General features: G+C 39.9%; 1 protein-coding gene and 1 long non-coding RNA gene across 4 annotated transcripts in view; one reads left to right on the plus strand and one right to left on the minus strand.

The window, feature by feature from the left end:
• tox2 (TOX high mobility group box family member 2) overlaps positions 1-21,362 on the minus strand; it is a 432,153-nt gene that overhangs the window by 337,438 nt on the left and 73,353 nt on the right. For 2 of the 3 annotated variants that reach the window (XM_034166084.1, XM_034166082.1), the window contains exon 1: positions 11,934-12,427. The exons of the other annotated variant lie outside the window; for it this stretch is intronic. In XM_034166084.1, the coding sequence (XP_034021975.1) occupies positions 11,934-12,026 (93 nt within the window). In that variant the 5' untranslated portion in view covers positions 12,027-12,427. Of the gene's footprint in view, positions 1-11,933; positions 12,428-21,362 lie in introns of those variants that run through there. 3 annotated transcript variants of the gene reach the window in all.
• LOC117506571 overlaps positions 3,402-21,362 on the plus strand; it is a 39,319-nt gene continuing 21,358 nt past the window's right edge. Inside the window, exon 1 of the long non-coding RNA XR_004559504.1 lies at positions 3,402-3,722. This is a non-coding gene — a long non-coding RNA (uncharacterized LOC117506571). The remainder of the gene's footprint in view (positions 3,723-21,362) is intronic.

The raw sequence follows: 21,362 nt of genomic DNA on the forward strand, positions 1-21,362 counted from the left end.
CTAATCTATGAGATTGTGATCCCCTCAAGAAATGTAGTAGATTTTCATAATGGTATCACAATCAAATTTCGTGATGGTACCACAATCTAATAGATCACAAACTGCTGTCAGACTAAGGAACTGTTACTTAACCCTAAACCTTACACCATGGGCATAAGGGTTAGGGCTAAGATTGGACTGCCCCATCATGAAAACCTGCTGCATTTTGTGATACTGTGAGACTGGGCTGGTTATACTGGTGCATGTGCTTCACATAAGATAACAAAATCAAGACATGAAAGCTCCACTATGTGAGTAGAGATTTACAGACATTTCCTCGCTGAAGACCCCACCAAGCAATACACAGACAGACACATCCTGTGCTCTGAACTTTCAGATTAAAAGCCCTGAATGTGCACTGCTACAACAACACCAACAAGAAGAAGAACTGACCAAATGCAAAGGCTACACAGATGCACATCCCAGTAAGTCAAAAACGACAAACTTTTCAGTGGCTGCTAGTAACTATCAGTGTGCAAAATTTTAAATCAGAATCAAATTTATTGCCACATAAGTTCTCACATACAAGGAATTTGATCTGGTGTCACTGGTGCATAAACAGCAATAAAAGAAAATGCTTCTGTAGAAGTAATAGGTGCTTAAACAACAATAAAAAGAAAAATACTTCTGTAAGAAGTAAAGGAGTCAAATAAACAAATGTGGAAAGCTAAGTTTACTGTCAAATAGATATAGTGGATTGGTGGAATGGGGCTGTGCAGGTATGTAGATAAACAGTACAAGGATGCTCATTCTGTATTTTGTGGAAGTTAGGGGGGAGGCAGGGTAAATGGGGGTCTCTGGCATTATTTATAAGTCTAGCAGCAGACAGAAAGAAGCTGTTTTTGTGTCTTGTGGCTTTAGTCCAGAGAGGAAAGTAACAAAAAGTTTGTGTCCTGGGTGAGAGGGATCAACCACTATCTTTCCTGCTCGCCTCAGGGCCCTGGAGGTGTACAGGTCCTGAAAGAAGCTGAGAATTCAACATTCCATTTTAAAGAATTTAAATAATTGAACATTCATTTTCATTTATTTATTGAAATCTGTGAATTTTCTAATGTGGTTTCCTTTAAATTCCCAAGTTAAATTGCTTTTTTCTCCATTAAAAAAAAAAAAAAAAACAAACTTCAGGGTTTTGCATCTGAACACTTCATATTTCATTATCTCGGAACCACAAGGAATTAATTTGCATGGCTCCGTGGCAAACATGAGGTGCAGCTGCTGTACACTCTGACTGGAAATAGAGGAGAAAGAAGAGCCTGGCTGAGGCATCCGCTCCAATGAGTGCTTGTTACACTTTAGACTGACGGTTGATGAAATCAATGCAGAGATTTGAAGGTCATTCACATTCGCAGATATGCCATAATGACTTGTGCCGTCAGTGTGATCCGTATTTCTGACACGCATCAATCAATCCAGTATGAATGCAGCCAAATACCTCAAACCAGTTTAGCTTTCACACTCAGTATGTACTTCAATCACCAACCCCTTCAGGTAGGGTGCATAATGCAAAGGTCGAAATATAAGAACGCAGGCTTTGTCACGTTCTTGTGTGCAGTAACATTCCCTCATTGTTACATTCACAGTCAGAAATAGACATGAGTTGAGACCACCAGCACAGGAAGCGATGAGCTTTTACAACACAACGTGCACGAACAGTCATGCTCACTTTAGATTGACAGAAGCAGTGCATATTCTGCTGTCATGGCATAGGATCAAAGCGACACCTTTTAAATAAAGATAATAAGATATGGTAATGGAATTACAATGGCAGTGGAATCTGGCAGTACTTTAGCTCTCCATTAAAAAATTTGCTCGGATTGTAATTCTTTTACCATAGAATTGCCCAATAGTCAGAAGCAAATTCAGATTTTGGGTTGCATGAGGACCTGTGATCATGCACTGAGTTGTCCACACAAGCCTACAGAACTACTCCTGCAGAGCCCGATCAACACATTTAGAGCGTTAAGAATAACAATAAGAGCTTTATTAATCCCAAAGGAAATTGTTTTTCCAGAGTGCCGAAACAGTAAACATTGCTTTTTTCTTTTCTTTTTTTACAGTGAGAACAGTGAGTACAACATGTTTATGCAAAATGACTGAAGACACTTGCACAAGATGTTGACAGTATTGCACATAGCTCTGAGTAACTGAAAAATTCTGATCGTTATGTATTCATTCTGCAGAAGGGGAAGGAATTCTACAGTCTGATTGCCACAGGTAAGAAGGACCTGTTGTGGCGTTCTGTGGAGCACCTCAGTGGCTTCAGTCTTTTGCTGAAGGTGCTCTGACGGACCACCCCAGTCTCACGGCAGTTCATGGGACTGGGTTAGGAAAAGTACATTACTCTATGGGTTCATGCCGTGTGCACAAAAAAACATGAGACCGGGCTGGACCAGGACATTAGTGTGGCATGCAGGGGGTGGGAGGTGTTGTCACAGATGGTGAGCAGTTTCCTCAACATCCTCCTCTCTGACACCTCCCTCACAGACTCCAGTTCTACCCCCAGGACAGAGCCAGCTCTCCTGCTGGGCTTGTTGAGTCTGTTTGTGTCAGCTGCCTTCAGCCTGCTGCCCCAGTACACTACAACGTAGAAGATGACTCTGGAGACCACCGAGATATAAACATCTGCAACAAATTTCTGCAGACATTGAAAGATCTGAGCCTCCTGAGGAAGCACAGTCGGCTCTGACCTTTCTTATACACAGCATCTGTGTTTACAGCCCAGTCCAGTTTGTTGTCTATGTGCTATGTGAACACCCAGGCACTTGTAGTAGTCCACAATGTCCACCTCAGTTCCACTGTTAGTAACTGGGTTTGGACGGGTCCTTCGTCTTCTGAAGTCCACCACCAGCAGCTTTGTCTAAGCAGGTGGTTGAGTCCACACCACTCTACAAACCCGTCCACCACACTCCTGTACTCAGCTTCCTGATCACTGCCGATGGAGCCCACAATTGCAGAGTCATTTAAATAATGCCATCCCCAAAGACTTACAACATTTTGACAGTTTAAACGAAAAAAAAAAAAAAAATGATTTTGAGAAATCACAATGATGTCTGTTTCAGGGTAAAAATCCAAAGATGAGAAATGTTTTTTTTTTTTCTTAAATTAAGACAAAAACCTCTAAATAAACCTCCGTGCCTGTATTTAAAGAAAACATATCATCTCAGTGTTTGGAATATGAAAGAAATAATACTGTATATTTTAGGTAGTAGCGGGTTTTGCGGTTTTTCTTTTTTAAATATCCAAATTATTTGATTTCAGCTATCTAAATGTGAATATTTTCTGGTTTAATTTACTTGCTGCTTTAGTCCTTTAATGTAGCAAACCAAATATCTTTGGACTGTGGAAGAAATAACACATTTGATGGCTCTAGATGACATAATGAAAATAACCCCTAGTTGCAGCTCCACTGCATAGGCCCCCAGGAACAGTGGTGCCGGTGCTCAGCCCCAGACTGCACAAGTGGATGAGAGTCTATGACTACCCCTGGACTAAGATTTACAGGTGGGTGGACTAAGCAGGTGCAGATTAAATTGTCTTATCCAGGAACACAGGTGGGTAGTGTGACCGAGAATCAAACTCAGGTCGACATATTGGTACCTCATCTCATATCCCACCGATCTATCTGCTCTGCAGGTGGCATAGTTGGAATACAGGTTAGGGAATAAAATGGATGTTCCACCTTGGTAAAAGGATGCACCCTCCTGAGTGCAAATCTCATTTAAAAAGGCTTCTTTTTTCTTTTTTTGATGGTGTGAGGGTAAACTGTAGAACTTGGAGGAAACCCACACAAACACTGAGAGAACACACAACATCCACACAGAAAGAAAGTGGGCAATATTGGAACTGAACCCATGACTGTCTTGCTGAGTGACAAGAAGGCTAATTCCTGTTCCACCAGGCTCCACTGAGCTCCTACAAGTGGTTGGACCACTGTGGAACATGGTATGGCTAACACCTCTCCAAAGACCAACACAAGCAACCACATCCTGCTCAATAAAAATGATGGAAAAAAGGGGACATCCGGTGTAAAAATATGCACCAAATCAAGATGTGGCTCCATACCACAGCCAAAAGAAGAGTAACACTGCATGGATTTCAATAAAAACAAACTTGTGCATAAGGTCAAGAGTGTGCTCTATTGTGTGCCCCATCTTGCTACCAGCTCGATAGAACTGGAATACATGTTTGGTGCATTATTTCATGAAAACTGACAAAAATTTAAGAAATAAATCCAAAAGAATGCACAGTTATGCAAAATTGGCAGTCATGAAAAAATATAAATTTCCTGGGCGTACTCCCCCAGACACTGGATCCAAACCAAAATTGGCTGAATTTTTCCTTTACCCCCATGCCACACACGTCAATTAACTTTCCTGAAAAGCCAGCCCATTTGGTAACAATCTAACAAACAAATTAGCAGATACAGTTGAAAAGTTCAGAAACACTGCAATCGATACGCAGCTTGTGGTTGCATAGAGAATAAAATGTGTGGGGGAGGGGGGCAACTTTTAAAACATAAATGGTAAATGGACTGCAGTTATATAGCGCTTTTCCATCTGCATCAAACACTCAAAGCGCTTTACAATAATGTCTCACATTCACCCCAATGTCAGGGTGGTGCCATGCAAGGCACTCACTACACACCGGGAGCAACTAGGGTATTAAGGACCTTGCCCAAGTACTGCAGCAGATAACTGAAACAATCCTTCACATGGCGATACAAGCACCAGATTTGGCATGAAGGTTCTTCATAAATCAGTGTTTGAGAAAAAAGTGCTGGCCACGTGAAAATCCAATATGACAGACAGGTAGGGGTCAAAAATGTAAAAATGCTCAAATCATATTGAAAGTTATACCAAATTATGTGTCTGATCACAAAGATTCCAAAAAGGTATAGTCTGGATTATCTATGACTGAATGTTACGGAGTTATGGGGTAAAAACAGCAAGAATGGTAAGAATGGTCAGTTTCAGTTTGTACAGGAGTCAAAAGTTAAGGGCCCTGTCCCACTGGGGAGAGGAGTAATTGCGCATGAATTGAGTATACAAATTGCGGGCGTTCGTTGTGGTCCGCAACAAAAATGGCCAAAAATGACAAATGTCCCAGTATGAATTATGGATATATTAATAATATATAGTGAATATATGATGAACAATCACGGTTATATAAAGCATGTAGTGAGGAAACTGATCCCACACATTGATATTATCACGGCAGTATTACGGGTGTATTATGAATGCATCGCACATGTGTTGCGTGTGCACAGCATCTGCATTGCGGTCATAAAAGAAGCGCACTTGGGCCTTTCGGCATCACTATTCACACCAACAATACAGCCTCTGGAGCATTCGCTGGACTTGGACAAGTTGATCACAGAGTGTTGTCATGCGAGGGTTAACTGTTCATGAGTTTGGGGAGCGGTAGGGGGGAAGCCGCTCGGGGTGTGAGACAGTGTTTTCTTTTTTTGAGTGAGTTGTGGCTAAAACAGCAACTCTTCCTTTTGTTGGTGTTAAATAAAAGTCCTGGATTGCAGCAGCTATTAGGTCTTTGTGGATCTACACAGCCGGACCGGCACTGACTGGCAGGTATGTCGCTTTCTGCACCATATAATACTTTGAGTTTAAGTTACATGTTTGTTATGCATTCACAGATTGTCCGCAAATCAGCTGCATAGCAGATGTAATAAAAACGCTTTATTCGTGGCCAATTTGTATGCATTCACTACAACATATTTTAGATTGTGATGTGGACATGATGGGCACGATATATATCTGTTTTACACACTGTCCCGGTCTGCTGTCAAGCTGCAAATCCCCGTCAGTTGCGGATATCAGCGGTTAACAGCAGATATACAGCGCATAGAGTGAGTATGTATTGTGTATGAATTGAGTATATATGGAGTATGTAAGGCGGATGTCATCCGCATTCAGATTTTTGAACAGCTCAAAAATCCTGGCTGCGGACATGCGTGCCTCTGTGGATGATCGCGGGCGTGTTCGGATGACGGCCGACTCATACAGGCATGTTACATGGATATGTAACTCTCCGTAAACCTAGGACATCTTTCTACTCATCACTAATTGAAGAAAATAAGAACAACCCCAGGTTTCTTTTCAGCACTGTAGCCAGGCTGACAAAGAGTCAGAGCTCTATTGAGCTGAATATTCCATTAACTTTAACTAGTAATGACTTCATGACTTTCTTTGCTAACAAAATTTTAACTATTAGAGAAAAAATTACTCATAACCATCCCAAAGACGTATCGTTATCTTTGGCTGCTTTCAGTGATGCCGGTATTTGGTTAGACTCTTTCTCTCCGATTGTTCTGTCTGAGTTATTTTCATTAGTTACTTCATCCAAACCATCAACATGTCTATTAGACCCCATTCCTACCAGGCTGCTCAAGGAAGCCCTACCATTATTTAATGCTTCAATCTTAATATGATCAATCTATCTTTGTTAGTTGGCTATGTACCACAGGCTTTTAAGGTGGCAGTAATTAAACCATTACTTAAAAAGCCATCACTTGACCCAGCTATCTTAGCTAATTATAGGCCAATCTCCAACCTTCCTTTTCTCTCAAAAATTCTTGAAAGGGTAGTTGTAAAACAGCTAACTGATCATCTGCAGAGGAATGGTCTATTTGAAGAGTTTCAGTCAGGTTTTAGAATTCATCATAGTACAGAAACAGCATTAGTGAAGGTTACAAATGATCTTCTTATGGCCTCGGACAGTGGACTCATCTCTGTGCTTGTTCTGTTAGACCTCAGTGCTGCTTTTGATACTGTTGACCATAAAATTTTATTACAGAGATTAGAGCATGCCATAGGTATTAAAGGCACTGCGCTGCGGTGGTTTGAATCATATTTGTCTAATAGATTACAATTTGTTCATGTAAATGGGGAATCTTCTTCACAGACTAAAGTTAATTATGGAGTTCCACAAGGTTCTGTGCTAGGACCAATTTTATTCACTTTATACATGCTTCCCTTAGGCAGTATTATTAGACGGTATTGCTTAAATTTTCATTGTTACGCAGATGATACCCAGCTTTATCTATCCATGAAGCCAGAGGACACACACCAATTAGCTAAACTGCAGGATTGTCTTACAGACATAAAGACATGGATGACCTCTAATTTCCTGCTTTTAAACTCAGATAAAACTGAAGTTATTGTACTTGGCCCCACAAATCTTAGAAACATGGTGTCTAACCAGATCCTTACTCTGGATGGCATTACCCTGACCTCTAGTAATACTGTGAGAAATCTTGGAGTCATTTTTGATCAGGATATGTCATTCAAAGCACATATTAAACAAATATGTAGGACTGCTTTTTTGCATTTACGCAATATCTCTAAAATTAGAAAGGTCTTGTCTCAGAGTGATGCTTAAAAACTAATTCATGCATTTATTTCCTCTAGGCTGGACTATTGTAATTCATTATTATCAGGTTGTCCTAAAAGTTCCCTAAAAAGCCTTCAGTTAATTCAAAATGCTGCAGCTAGAGTACTAACGGGGACTAGAAGGAGAGAGCATATCTCACCCATATTGGCCTCTCTTCATTGGCTTCCTGTAATTCTAGAATAGAATTTAAAATTCTTCTTCTTACTTATAAGGTTTTGAATAATCAGGTCCCATCTTATCTTAGGGACCTCGTAGTACCATATCACCCCAATAGAGCGCTTCGCTCTCAGACTGCAGGCTTACTTGTAGTTCCTAGGGTTTGTAAGAGTAGAATGGGAGGCAGAGCCTTCAGCTTTCAGGCTCCTCTCCTGTGGAACCAGCTCCCAATTCAGATCAGGGAGACAGACACCCTCTCTACTTTTAAGATTAGGCTTAAAACTTTCCTTTTTGCTAAAGCTTATAGTTAGGGCTGGATCAGGTGACCCTGAACCATCCCTTAGTTATGCTGCTATAGACGTAGACTGCTGGGGGGTTCCCATGATGCACTTTCTTTCTCTTTTTGCTCTGTATGCACCACTCTGCATTTAATCATTAGTGATCGATCTCTGCTCCCCTCCACAGCATGTCTTTTTCCTGGTTCTCTCCCTCAGCCCCAACCAGTCCCAGCAGAAGACTGCCCCTCCCTGAGCCTGGTTCTGCTGGAGGTTTCTTCCTGTTAAAAGGGAGTTTTTCCTTCCCACTGTAGCCAAGTGCTTGCTCACAGGGGGTCGTTTTGACCGTTGGGGTTTTACATAATTATTGTATGGCCTTGCCTTACAATATAAAGCGCCTTGGGGCAACTGTTTGTTGTGATTTGGCGCTATATAAAAAAAAATTGATTGATTGATTGATTGATATTGCTGATGTTTGGCGAATATAGGCCAATTTTGTGCACAATCCATATGCAAATCCTCCTAAACGCCAGTGGGACAGGGCCCTAAAGTTGCTCCAATTTTGGTAGAAAGTGGTGCAAAATATTGGTTGAACTAATAAGATTAATAAATGGAATAGTTTTGACTGTGTTGAATGCTTGGTTTGCAGAGTAAATGTCAAACAATGTTGACGTCCATTCGATTCTATGACATGTGACATATGTTACCCTGTAACGTGACAACTAAGCATGACACATGGTGCAAACTATTCCTTTTTAAACCTCTATTAACTCAACCAATAATATGCATCACATTTTACAAAAATTGGAGCAGCTTTAACTTTTGACCCTTGTACAAACTGAAACTGACATTTGTCACCATTTTTGTTGTTTTTACCTCATAACTCCACAATATTCAATCATAGATAGTCCAAACTATACCTTTTTGGAATAGTTATGATCAGACAAATAATGTGCTAATGTGCTGTGTAATTCTTCATTGACCCCTACCTGGCCACCATATTGGATTTTCAAGTGGCCAGCACTTTTTCTCAAACACTGATTTATGAAGAACATTCATGCCAAATCTGATGCTTGTATGACCAAGTGAACAATTCTGGCCAAAAGTCATACTTATCTGCTCCACTAAAGAGCCCTTACTGGTTTTCCGGCCATGCTGGGATTTGAACCAAGGATCCTCTGGTCTCAAGCCCAACACTTAACCACTAGACCATTACCTCCCCTCAAAACATACAATCATGATAATTTGTTTTATCCAGCTAATCCGTGCAGGTGGTTGGACCACTGTGACACTTTCTACGACTAACTGCAGTCCAGAGGCTCGACCCACAGAAGCGACTTCATCCTGCTCCTTAAAGTGCCATAAAATCCAAGTACCTCAAAAATGCCATACTAAGCTCCTGTATTATTAGTCAATAGTTAGGATGGGGGCAGCAGCACATAATGTGTAGCTTTAAATCACACTCACAGCTGTTACCAAAGTAATGACAGTGTTATACGATTCTGTCCTTGAGACCTAAACATCCTACAGCGCCAACATACTGTCCTGTTGAGGAAAATGTGCACAGCTCTTTATGAATAAAGTACAAGACCCTGAGCCCTGAGCTCCATCACTGCAATTTTAAACATGCATCTGCAGCTGTAAGCATTTATGAAATTATCAGTCATTGGTGGTGGTGCACGGGACTATGAGTGGCTTATGAGCCGAAGTACGAAACATGAGAGCTAGTCGAGGTTGCAGAAGCACTGCAGTCACTGTAAAGTACAAGCAATGTCATTCAAATCTCCGCTGCAGGTGAGTGCACGTATGTGCAAAAATATGTGTCATTACAACCAGAATTTGAAGGGTAAATATTTGAGTTTGTAGTGCTTGACTTGAATAACTTTAATAACAGAGGGAATTTGGGTCACATCACTTAAACTTTTATTGTTTAACTTAAATAAGTGTATAAAAAAAATTAACCTGAAAACATAATTTGATGCTGAATTTAGGAGAATTCCATTGGAATGGAACTGCAATCAGCACAAACTGTTAGTGGGGAAAATAAAATATGCCCAAATTTTACTGTGATTGTAGTTCTGTTACGTTAGAATTGTCCATTTGTGAATTTGGAAAAGAACTGCAAAAAATTTAAACCTAAATGTAATGTTATGAAATTGAATCTTCTTCTATACTTCCACATTCAGCTCTCACAATTTAAACTCTGACCTCATAATATGAATTTGCAGGTGAGGAAGACCAATCGAGTGCAGATTCACAGAACTCCCTTTTCCGAACGTCGGCACCTAATTGCAGTAAATTTCAGAGATATTTGCAAGATATCCAGGATATTTTTGTCAGCACTCACAAATGTCAAACTAGTCACCAAGATCTAACTGGTTTCAGTAATATCGACTGTGCATTCTGAGAATCTGCAATCCATTGCTTTTCCTCAACAACCCAACATGTCTCAGTAATGCACAACTAATTTGCCAGAATGGAATTGGAATAACAAAAACTGAATCTGAATTACGAAAACTAAATGCAGAAGTATACAGAGAGGTTCAATTTTACAATAATACATTAATTATCAAGTGTACTGGAATTCAGTTCCAAACATACATTTTTAAATATACTTTTCATATTTAATTTATACAAGTTAAACAACAGAAATTGAAATTATGTCAATCAAATTCAGTATTTCAATGCAACTGTTCAAGTTAAAAAACAAACATTGACTTTGTGTTATTCAAATGCACTATTTTAATGAAGCTGTTTAATTTGGGCAATGGGAATTCATATAGAAATGTTGCAAATTCACTTTGCACTGACGCATATTTCTGCCCATACTGTAGCAGTGCACGGCTCCAGCGAGTGCTGTACATGTGCACATGCAGGTGTGAGAGTGCGTAACAGAGAAGATTAACAGCGCAAATATTGTACTGTGATATAATGTTTCACTTTGTCATCAGCAAATGTTAACTGCCTGCTGGCTTCCCTCCAGGTGCAAAGGCAAGCAAACCTGTTTGAATGACTGCAAATTGTGGAAAAAAGTCTTTCTGCACGCAAGCAGTAGAGATTTTTATTTTATTTTTTATTTTTTTACAGTTTAACCTTCGCCACCGGAAAAGTAATAACTCGCAACCTTGGTGCGTTTGGCACATTTGTATGTCGTTTATTTAAGCTTTTTAATCAGATAAGCAAAAATGCTGGCTGGCCAGTTCTTGACCCAAAAGTCTGCAACTATGATGGCAATATTATATTGTGCAAAGAGGAATGACGCGCACATCAGTTATATTCCGTGTAGGTTACCTATGCACACTTCAAATGATCAAAAAAGAAATACAACGAAGTGGAGAGCTGTGCGTTTTGGGTAGACTTTTGTGCGTAAATGCGCAAAAGCAACTCTACAAAAATCTGGGGGAAAAAAATGCTTTTTTTCCCTCTCCAATATTTCCAATTTTAGCATTTTAATGCAGGGTACTCTGAACTTTAGGGTCAGTGGTGAATAATTTATTGCTAAAAAGAATTGGTGTGTGCGCGCATTACTGCTGGACGTGTGCGCCAAAAGCAGTCATCCAAATATTACATGCAAAAGGTCACTGCATTTTCACGCACCTTTAATCATTATTTAATGAACTAATTGTGCAGGTGAACCACATGGGATGTCGGCATGCTTTTGCACATTTAAGGAACATTTTTGCATATCTGCATTTCGGTGAAAAATATAGACAAAGATTTAATAAAAGACTGCTGTGGGTTTTATGTGCGCTGCAACTCCACAATTAAAAAGGGAAATACGCGTGCATGAGAAGAGAGCAGGTGTCGCCCATGATGTTTTGTGCATTTTTTTTTTTTTTTTTTGTCCGCACAGCAGCACCAGTAGCAGCACCAACAACAGGAGCAGGAGCGCAACAAAGTTCAGCCAATAACACAACGCGCGTTCCTGTTTTTAATTATTGTGCCACAAGTACAAAGCGCAACAACACCGCCACGTGCGATCGGCGCGTGCATCGCAAAGAGGGCTGCACATAAATATTTTCAGTTTACTTATTGTTTTAATTTTATTTTTTTTACCTTGCTGGAGTGGTAATAGTCCAAACCGGAGTCAGTCGGTAACGTACATGAGCCAACGCTGGAAGGAGGAGCTGGATAAAATCTGACGTCCATCTCAGAGTGCGCAAGACGGCATGAAAGCTCCGAAAACCCGCGCCTCTCTCTCTCTCTCTCTCTCTCTCTCTCTCTCTCTCTCTCTCTCTCTTTCTCTCTCTCTCTCGCTTTAAAAAAGTAACAGTAGAGTCTCTCCAGTCACTCACTTCTCCACTCCGCACTTTGCTATCCGTGCGTTCTGCGCAATGATGCTCTGATGAGACCTAAAGTTCACACGGAGAGCAGCCGCGCAGGGTGAAATTAAAATAAAAAATAAATAAATAAATAAAATAAGCAAAACTCAAGTTATTTGTCGGTGTGGACGTGGAAAAATAAAATAGATTCCGACAGCGTTGCGCGTAAAGGCGCACAAACGATGTGGTCGAGGTTTTCTCTCCCAAAGTGTCCGTTCGCTGTTCCTGGTTTCCACACGCGCTTTGTGTCATGTGGGAGCGCTCACATCCATCCGTGCGTTCCCCCTCCGCTGGTGCTGCTCCGCTGCGACCTCTACCGGCGAGTGGAGGAACAGGGGAGTCGGGATTGATTGACAGGAGCATGAAAGTCATCACTCAAAGTCAGTTGAAGTTCTTGGAAATTTCAATGTTGATGTGACAGGAATGGCACGCTGGTAAAATCCACGTGAGGCTGCGTACTATAGTGTGTCACATCGGAGACGAATCACGTTAAATACATGTGATGTTTACGTTTGTTCAGGGGGAGGACAGTTCAGCATCACACCAACATCCTCATGTGGTTCCAAAGTGTGCAAATACTTTTCAGCCACTGCAGTGGTGGTTCTTGTTGGAAGTTTAACCCGCATGTTTTAAAATGGACTGCAAAACCCATGCACACTGTCAGAACATTTAAAGTTCCCAATGAATGGTCTAGAACCAACAACCTCCTTAAACATTACCCCACCATATGCTGTTTAGAATCTTCCCAAAGCATGCCTTCAGCAATAATAACAATATAATAAAAATAATAAGACCAGTGCATGGCTTTTATGCTGACTACTGATCTTTGATCCTCATAGTTGATCTTTGATCTTGAATGTGACTTAATGATTTAACTTCACTTGTGATGATCTTCAATTCCGATTTCTGATCTTTCTTCCTGATAGATGAACTTTCATCCTTCTTAGTGACTTGTTACAGTAGTGTTCAGAATAATAGTAGTGCTATGTGACTAAAAAGATTAATTCAGGTTTTGAGTATATTTCTTATTGTTACATGGGAAACAAGGTACCAGTAGATTCAGTAGATTCTCACAAATCCAACAAGACCAAGCATTCATGATATGCACACGCTTAAGGCTATGAAATTGGACTATTAGTAAAAAAAAGTAGAAAAAGGGGGTGTTCACAATAATAGTAGTGTGGCATTCAGTCAGTGAGTTCGACAATTTTGTGGAACAAACAGGTGTAAATCAGGTGTCCCCTATTTAAGGATGAAGCCAGCACCTGTTGAACATGCTTTTCTCTTTGAAAGCCTGAGGAAAATGGGACGTTCAAGACATTGTTCAGAAGAACAGCGTAGTTTGATTAAAAAGTTGATTGGAGAGGGGAAAACTTATACACAGGTGCAAAAAATTATAGGGTGTTCATCTACAATGATCTCCAATGCTTTAAAATGGACAAAAAAAAAAAAAACAGAGGCATGGAAGAAAACAGAAAACAACCATCAGAACCATCAGAATAACCAGAATGGCAAAGGCTCACCCATTGATCAGCTCCAGAATGATCAAAGACAGTCTGGAGTTACCTGTAAGTGCTGTGACAGTTAGAAGATGCCTGTGTGAAGCTAATTTATGTGCAAGAATCCCCCGCAAAGTCCCTCTGTTAAATAAAAAAAACGTGCAGAAGAGGTTACAATTTGCCAAAGATCACATCAGCTAGCCTAAAGAGAAATGGAGGAATATTTTGTGGACTGATGAGAGTAAAGTTGTTCTTTTTGGGTCCAAGGGCCACAGACAGTTTGTGAGACGACCCCCAAACTCTGAATTCAAGCCACAGTTCACAGTGAAGACAGTGAAGCATGGTGGTGCAAGCATCATGATATGGGCATGTTTCTCCTACTATGGTGTTGGGCCTATATATCGCATACCAGGTATCATGGATCAGTTTGGATATGTCAAAATACTTGAAGAGGTCATGTTGCCTTATGCTGAAGAGGACATGCCCTTGAAATGGGTGTTTCAACAAGACAATGACCCCAAGCACACTAGTAAATGAACAAAATCTTGGTTCCAAACCAACAAAATTAATGTTTTGGAGTGGCCTGCCCCATCCCCGGACCTAAATCCAATTGAGAACTTGTGGGGTGACATCAAAAAGCTGTTTCTGAAGCAAAATCAAGAAATGTGAATGTATTGTGGAATGTTGTTAAAGAATCTTGGAGTGGAATAACAGCTGAAAGGTGCCACAAGTTGGTTGACTCCATACCTCGCAGATGTGAAGAAATTATGAATAACTGTGGTTATACAACTAAATACTAGTTTAGTGATTCACAGGATTGCTAAAAAAGCAGTTTGAACATAATAGTTTTGAGTTTGCAGCGTCAACAGCAGGTGCTACTATTATTGTGAACACCCCCTTTTCCACTTTTTTTTTTTTTACTAATAGCCCAATTTCATAGCCTTAAGAATGTGCATATCATGAATGCTTGGTCTTGTTGGATTTGTGAGAATCTACTGAATCTACTGGTACCTTGCTTCCCATGTAACAATAAGAAATATACTCAAAACCTGGATTAATCTTTTTAGTCACATAGCACTACTATTCAGAACACTACTGTATGTCATGAGTACTGATCTTTGATCCTCATCGCTGATCTTTGATCCTGAATGTCACTTTAATAATGATTTAACTTCAATTGTGATGACCTTTTTTCCCAATTTTTGATCTTTCATCCTGAATGATGAACTCTCTTCCCTCCCAGTGACTTGCAATATCATGATTACTGATCCTTGATCCTGATCATGGTTTAACGTTGACATTGATTGTTTTTCTTTTACCCTAAATATTAAACATTATTCCTTCAAGCTGATATTTGATCCTGATCATGACTTGAATGGTGATTTTACTTTGTGATTGTTGACCTTTGGTCCTGTTTACTGACCTTTGATCATGATTGCCGAACTTTCATCCAACTCAGTGGCTTGTGATACCATGATTACAAATCTTTTGTCCTCATTGTGATTTAGCTTTTACTTTAAATTTATTCATGATTTTTCTCTAATTGTGATGAATGAATTTTGATCATGATGACTGATTTTTGATATCAGCATTATATCATGATTGTGATTTAACTTTGACTGTGATCATTAATGTTTAACCATGTTGTCGTTGTCCATTCGGCCGTTTTGTGTACGAGGTCGCCACAGCAGATACAACCAGATCCACATTGGTCGCTGGCACAAGTTTTACGCCGGATGCCCTTCCTGACGCAACTCCAGTTTGACCCGGAGAAACTCATGCAGCCAAAGAGGTCTTCCATCCAAGTACTAACCAGGTCCTGCACTGTTTAGCTTCTGAGAACTGACGGGATCAGGCTGACACAGGGCAGATCGGCTGCATTAATGTTTAACCATGATTGTTGATATTTTTTTCCTGATAGGTGATCTTTGATCCTGATAATTAAAATTTAAATTTAACCTTTATGTAACCTTTTTTTTAACCAGGTTAGTCCCATTCAGATCAAGATCTCTTTTACGAGGGAGACCTGGACAATTATAAGGTTTCCAATTCACCTAACCTATAATAAACCTATAAATCGTGACTTTCATCATGATTTAACTTTGACTGTGATCTAACTTTGACTGTGATTGTTGATCTTTGATCCTAATTGCTTTTCTTTAAATGTGATAGTTGATCTTCAGATCTTGATCGCGACTTTCATCACAGTTTCACTGATTGTGACTTCTGCTCTTGGATCCTGATTGGTGATCATCGATCCTGATTGCTGATCACTGATCCTGTCATGCATTCATCCTTCTCAGTGATGCATTCTTTGTTCATGCTTGCCTCACCCTTCCACCACTTTTAATTCAAATAATTTCATTAGTTTTTGCACACCTCCATTGTAACAACAATAAGTATAACCGTGTTGCTGTTAATGTAGCATTTTCCACTTTTTTTTTTTTTTAAGTTCTTTACAACATCAGAATCACAGTCCAGTTTATTGCCAAGTAAGTTCACACATACAAGGAAACTGATCAGGTGTCATGTGCATAAGCAATAAGAACAAGAAAAGAAAAAAACACTTCTGTAAGACGTAAAGGAGTCAGACAGGCAATACTATATACACTGTTAAATAAATATAATGTAGTGGAGTGGGACTGTGCAAAAACAGGTGACTGAAGTACAGATACAGTACCTTTCAGTGCACCGTCATACCAAAATCTTACACAAAAAAACTTGTCATTACTGAGAAATTTGCTGTGTGTTAAATGACATTTCAAGCATTATAAATTGACACCATGCATTTGTAACAAGATGATATCAGAGCTGTAGATTCTCTGTGCCATGATTTACTGCCCCTGTTTGCCCCAGAATAACTTATTTCTGTACCTGTGGAATGGATTTCATTTTGATGTGTGTCTCTTTTCGGTGACTGCGCTGCACTTCTGACCCCAATACGCAAAATAACACCATCACAGTTGCACATATGAATGCGAATCGTGCTCACGCAGCAGTCAAAACAACAGGATGCAAACACAGAACAACTGTCCAACCAGTGCTGGAAAAAGGCCCAGAGAGGGAAAAACTCCAGTGCAAAAAGCTGCAGCCAAACATGCTCCACACTGCTTTTAAAGAACACAGCGTGGTGAAGTGCTAATGTACGCGAGGCAGCGTAATGCACGTATGTTGGTAACAACTCCTGTCTATGTGTGTATTTCTCTTCTGTGCCTTTGGTGTTTGTGTGTGGGAATGTTTGCTGCCATTGTCATCACAGTGGGTTCCTCGTTGGCCCCCTCAGGACTGTGCCTATGTCCACGTTGCTATTACGCAGCACGGCGGCTCCGGCCCTGCAGCGTGAGCCTGCTTTAATACCAGGCACAGATGGGTCACACCGTGGGCTCACTGTGCTGCTCTGTCTTCAGCCGGCACCTCGTGAGGTTAACTGTCATAAGGATGCTGTTTTTTTGTTTGTTTGGCTTGTTTTTTTTTACTTTCTGTTCCTCCCCGTCTGATTCCTTTGTTTCATTCACTGAAAGTGGCACAAGCCTCCTGTTTAAGCAGCTCTTCTTGGAAATATTCTGAGCATTTTGACAAAATGAGATATTGCTTAGTTATGAATCAACATGTAGCTGCTCGGTGACATCATGACACGCACGCGGAACAATCCCTCTGGAGTCTGCATAGTGACACACAACATGTAGTTTATGAACGCGTCGAAAACTAAGCCTGAACCTAATCTGAATTACGGGGGTCGGTACATGATAGCTGCATACTCGGGCGGCAAAAGCTCAGTTGGTAGAGCGAGCCGTCTTGTGATCGAAGGATCGGCGGTTCAAATCTGGCTCCCAACCAGTCAAAAATCAACATATTGCCGTTGTGTCCTTGGGCAAGACATTTAACTCACCTTGCCTGTGCAGGGATAAGGTTGTGGTGAGAGGGGCCGTAGGGTCAGAATGGCAGTCACGCTTCTTCTGTCACTTTGCCCCCAGGGCAGCTGTGGCTACACTAGCTCTGCCATTGAATGAATAATGCAACTTGTAAAGCACTTTGGGTGTCTTGAACATCCAAGTCATTATTATTATTGGTCTAGTGGCTTGAGACCAGAGGATCCTCGGTTCAAACCCCAACCTGACCGAAAAATCACTAAGGACCCTTGGGCAAGGTCCTTAATCCCCAAGTTGCTCTCGGTGTGTAGTGAGCATCTTGAATGGCACATCAGTGTGTGAGTGTGACTGGGTGAATATGAGGCGTAATTGTAAAGCGCTTTGAGCATCTGATGCAGATGGGAAAAAGTGCTATATAAATGCAGTCTATTTATCATTACATTTGAGAAAACACCTTTTGTCCAGTACATCTATGGAACCTAAAAATGTTCAAAATTAAATAACAAGCCATTATGAAATATATCATCATATGAATGAATATATCAGCCCAGTTTCACTTTTTTTTTTTTTTTTTTTTATCCTCCCGTCATGAAATTAGTCAAATTTTCGTGACGGGGTTTTTTTTTTAAACTCACTATTACTAACCCTACTCCTTCCCCCAACCTTAACCCCCCCCCACTTCACTTTTAATTTCGTGCAGCTATCACGGAATGAATTTGCGCCACAATATCACGAACCAATAATTAATGTATATTTCGTGCTGCTGAATCACGACTTGCCGTGATACCAGGTTGTATAAACTCACTCACTCATCTTCAACCGCTTACTACAATTAAGGATCGCGGGGAGCTGGAGCCTTTCCCAGCAGTCATAGGGCGTGAGGGGGGGGTACACCCAGGACAGTTACGCCAGTCTGTTGCAGGGCCACATACAGACAAACAAACACACTCACACCTAAAGACAATTTTTAAGGTGTCCAATCCACCTAACCTGCATGTCTTTGGTTGTGGGAGGAAGCTGGAGCACCCGGAGAGAACCCACACAAACGGGGAGAACACACAGACTCCACACGGAAAGGCCACCTGTGGGAATCAAACCCATGACCTTCTTGCTGTGAGGCAACAGTGCCAACCACTAACTCACCATGCTGCCTTATATACTATGACCTTGAAATTGCAAATAATAGCTTTTTTTTAATTCAGTCATTATTATAAAAAAATTTGGATTTTTTTAAAACTACCTATTATTCTGAAATATCATTTCATGTTGCTTATGTTTACAATAACATTTTTTTTTATTTTATTTTCCAGCAGTATTTATTGCAAAATATCATTTATTTAAAGTTGACTTTTATTTCATAATGCCGTTTTTCCCCATGGCTTATATTTTGTTCATAATTGGAGTGTTGCCCGTGGGGATCCATGGGCTCTACATTGGGTAGTGTTATAAATAGGTAGCTGACATTTTTCAAGGGTGGTAATAAATTATACAATGTTTCTATAATGATTTGGAATGGCGTGTGAGTCCAGAATGTAAATATCAACATCCATTATTCACTGTTGTTACGTCAATAATTTTTCCAAAAATTTTAGTCCTATCAACGTTTCTGTTTTGGTGACGTTCATCCTTGACCAAACCATATAAGCGTACCAAACGGCAAATGTCAGCTCTCCCCAGTTTCTCCGTGTTTGAAGGTACACACACACACACACATGCACACACACGCATACATGTACAGAAAGGCCACGTGGCTTGATGCAAATTTTCAACAGAATGAGTTTGTCTGTCAATCAGTGCCAGTGGGAGGGACCTGCACACTCATAGGCTCATCCTTTGACATTGACTAGTTTCCCCTAACAGTGGATTTCAGAGCACCGCTTTAAATGTATAACTCCACAACAAATTTGTATTAGTAGTAGTTCTTCTTCTTCTTGGAGTTACAACTATATTTTGAGGCATATACTGCCACCTTTAGCCTGGGGTAACCATCGTACCTCCAAGTGCCAATCAATAATTACTGTGTGCTGTTGGTTATGCCTGAATAAACAAGAATTCAAACACATAACTGTTTCAAACACATTACTGTTTTTGACAGACAAACTCATTTTTCTGAAAAATGGCATTATGAAGTAATAAACCATGAGGGGAAAACAGGATGCTGAAGAAAAAGTTGATTTTAGATAAATGACTTTTTGAAATATACTTCTGGAAATAAATAAAAAGGCCTCTCCAGTGAATCGTTTTATTGTAAAAAATAGGCAAGATGAAATAATATTTCATAATAACGACCTCATTTCTAAAGCATAATCTAAAATATTTCACCATAATGAACAGATTTTTTTAAGTTTTAATATTTCACAATTTCATGCTATATTTTATAACGTCTGTACCTATTCACAAGTAATTTGTTTCGCAAATTTTTTTTTTTTTTTTTGATTTTCAACAATTTCTCCATTCACATCTCCATGCAACATGTTTTCATTCTCACATACGGTTCTATGGTGACTTGATTGGGTTGTCACCCGCATCCGCCCAGACAAACACAAATACATTTCTGTGGCCCTACCATAGTCTTTCTAGAAAACTGAATTTCTGTTTAAAATATGATGTTTTCCATCCTATGTGTAGATTAGATTAGATTAGATTAGACTAGATAGAACTTTATTAATCCCTTGGGAAGACTCCCTTAGGGGAAATTGAGGTTTGTCATGCCGGGAAATATAAGAATCTAACTTAGTCGGGATATACACAGTGGTACATGACCCAAAAGTTTGGGAACCACTGTTCTAGGCCATTAAAATGTTGGCTTGGTTTACGGGTGGGCACAGCTAACCACAAAGTTAGCTTCGATAACCATTCAATAACTGAAAAGTTTACAATGCTAAACCGATAAAAGATGTAGCGAAAGATACTGCTAACTTTTATTATTGACTCGGTCGAGGCCACATCAGATTACAGTGTCAGTTACTGATAAGTCAGCAGGGGCTGCTGGGTAAATTCCCAGAATCACAAACACAAAACAAATGCACGAAAAATAAATAAACACTGCATCATCTTTATCAAAAGCAGTAAATCGCAGTTTTAGAAGTCACAGTTTATCTCTATATTATATATTCATAAATCGTTAACGGACCTGTATTCACAAACACAAAACAAATGCATGAAATATAAATAAATGAATAAATAAAAATCCAAACATGGCCATTGTCCTTATAAAAAGATGTAAATTGCAACATTTATAGTCACAGTTTATCTCTATATTATATTTGTAAGCACGGGAATGGCGCACCGTGTTACGTTCAACAGGACTGGAAAAATCTACACCTCACCCGTCACGTTGAGCTTCCACACCGAGGAAAACTAACATAAGTTTTGCCTTTATATAAAAATACAGCAATATGTGTCTTTTCCCTTTAAAAAAAAAGTAAAGATTTGCATGTACACAATGTCTTTAAAGCAGACACACTAACTGTCGATTTACGCTATGGGAGCTCATCTCAACAGAATAGACTGTTGCAGACACACAACAGATAGGAACTAACATATGATTTTAGGGTTTACAAGCTTTTTGACCGTTAAACTTTACTCACTTTGCCACAAATAAATTTCTGTGGCCCTACCATAGTCTTTCTAGAAAACTGAATTTCTGTTTAAAATATGATGTTTCCATCCTATGTGTAGATTAGATTAGATTAGACTAGATAGAACTTTATTAATCCCTTGGGAAAGACTCCCTTAGGGAAATTGAGGTTTCAGCAGCATTGGGACAGTAGCACACAGGGTAAGAAGCACACA

The sequence above is a fragment of the Thalassophryne amazonica genome, chromosome 3 (assembly GCF_902500255.1).
Source record: "Thalassophryne amazonica chromosome 3, fThaAma1.1, whole genome shotgun sequence".
Taxonomy (NCBI): Eukaryota; Metazoa; Chordata; class Actinopteri; order Batrachoidiformes; family Batrachoididae; genus Thalassophryne; species Thalassophryne amazonica.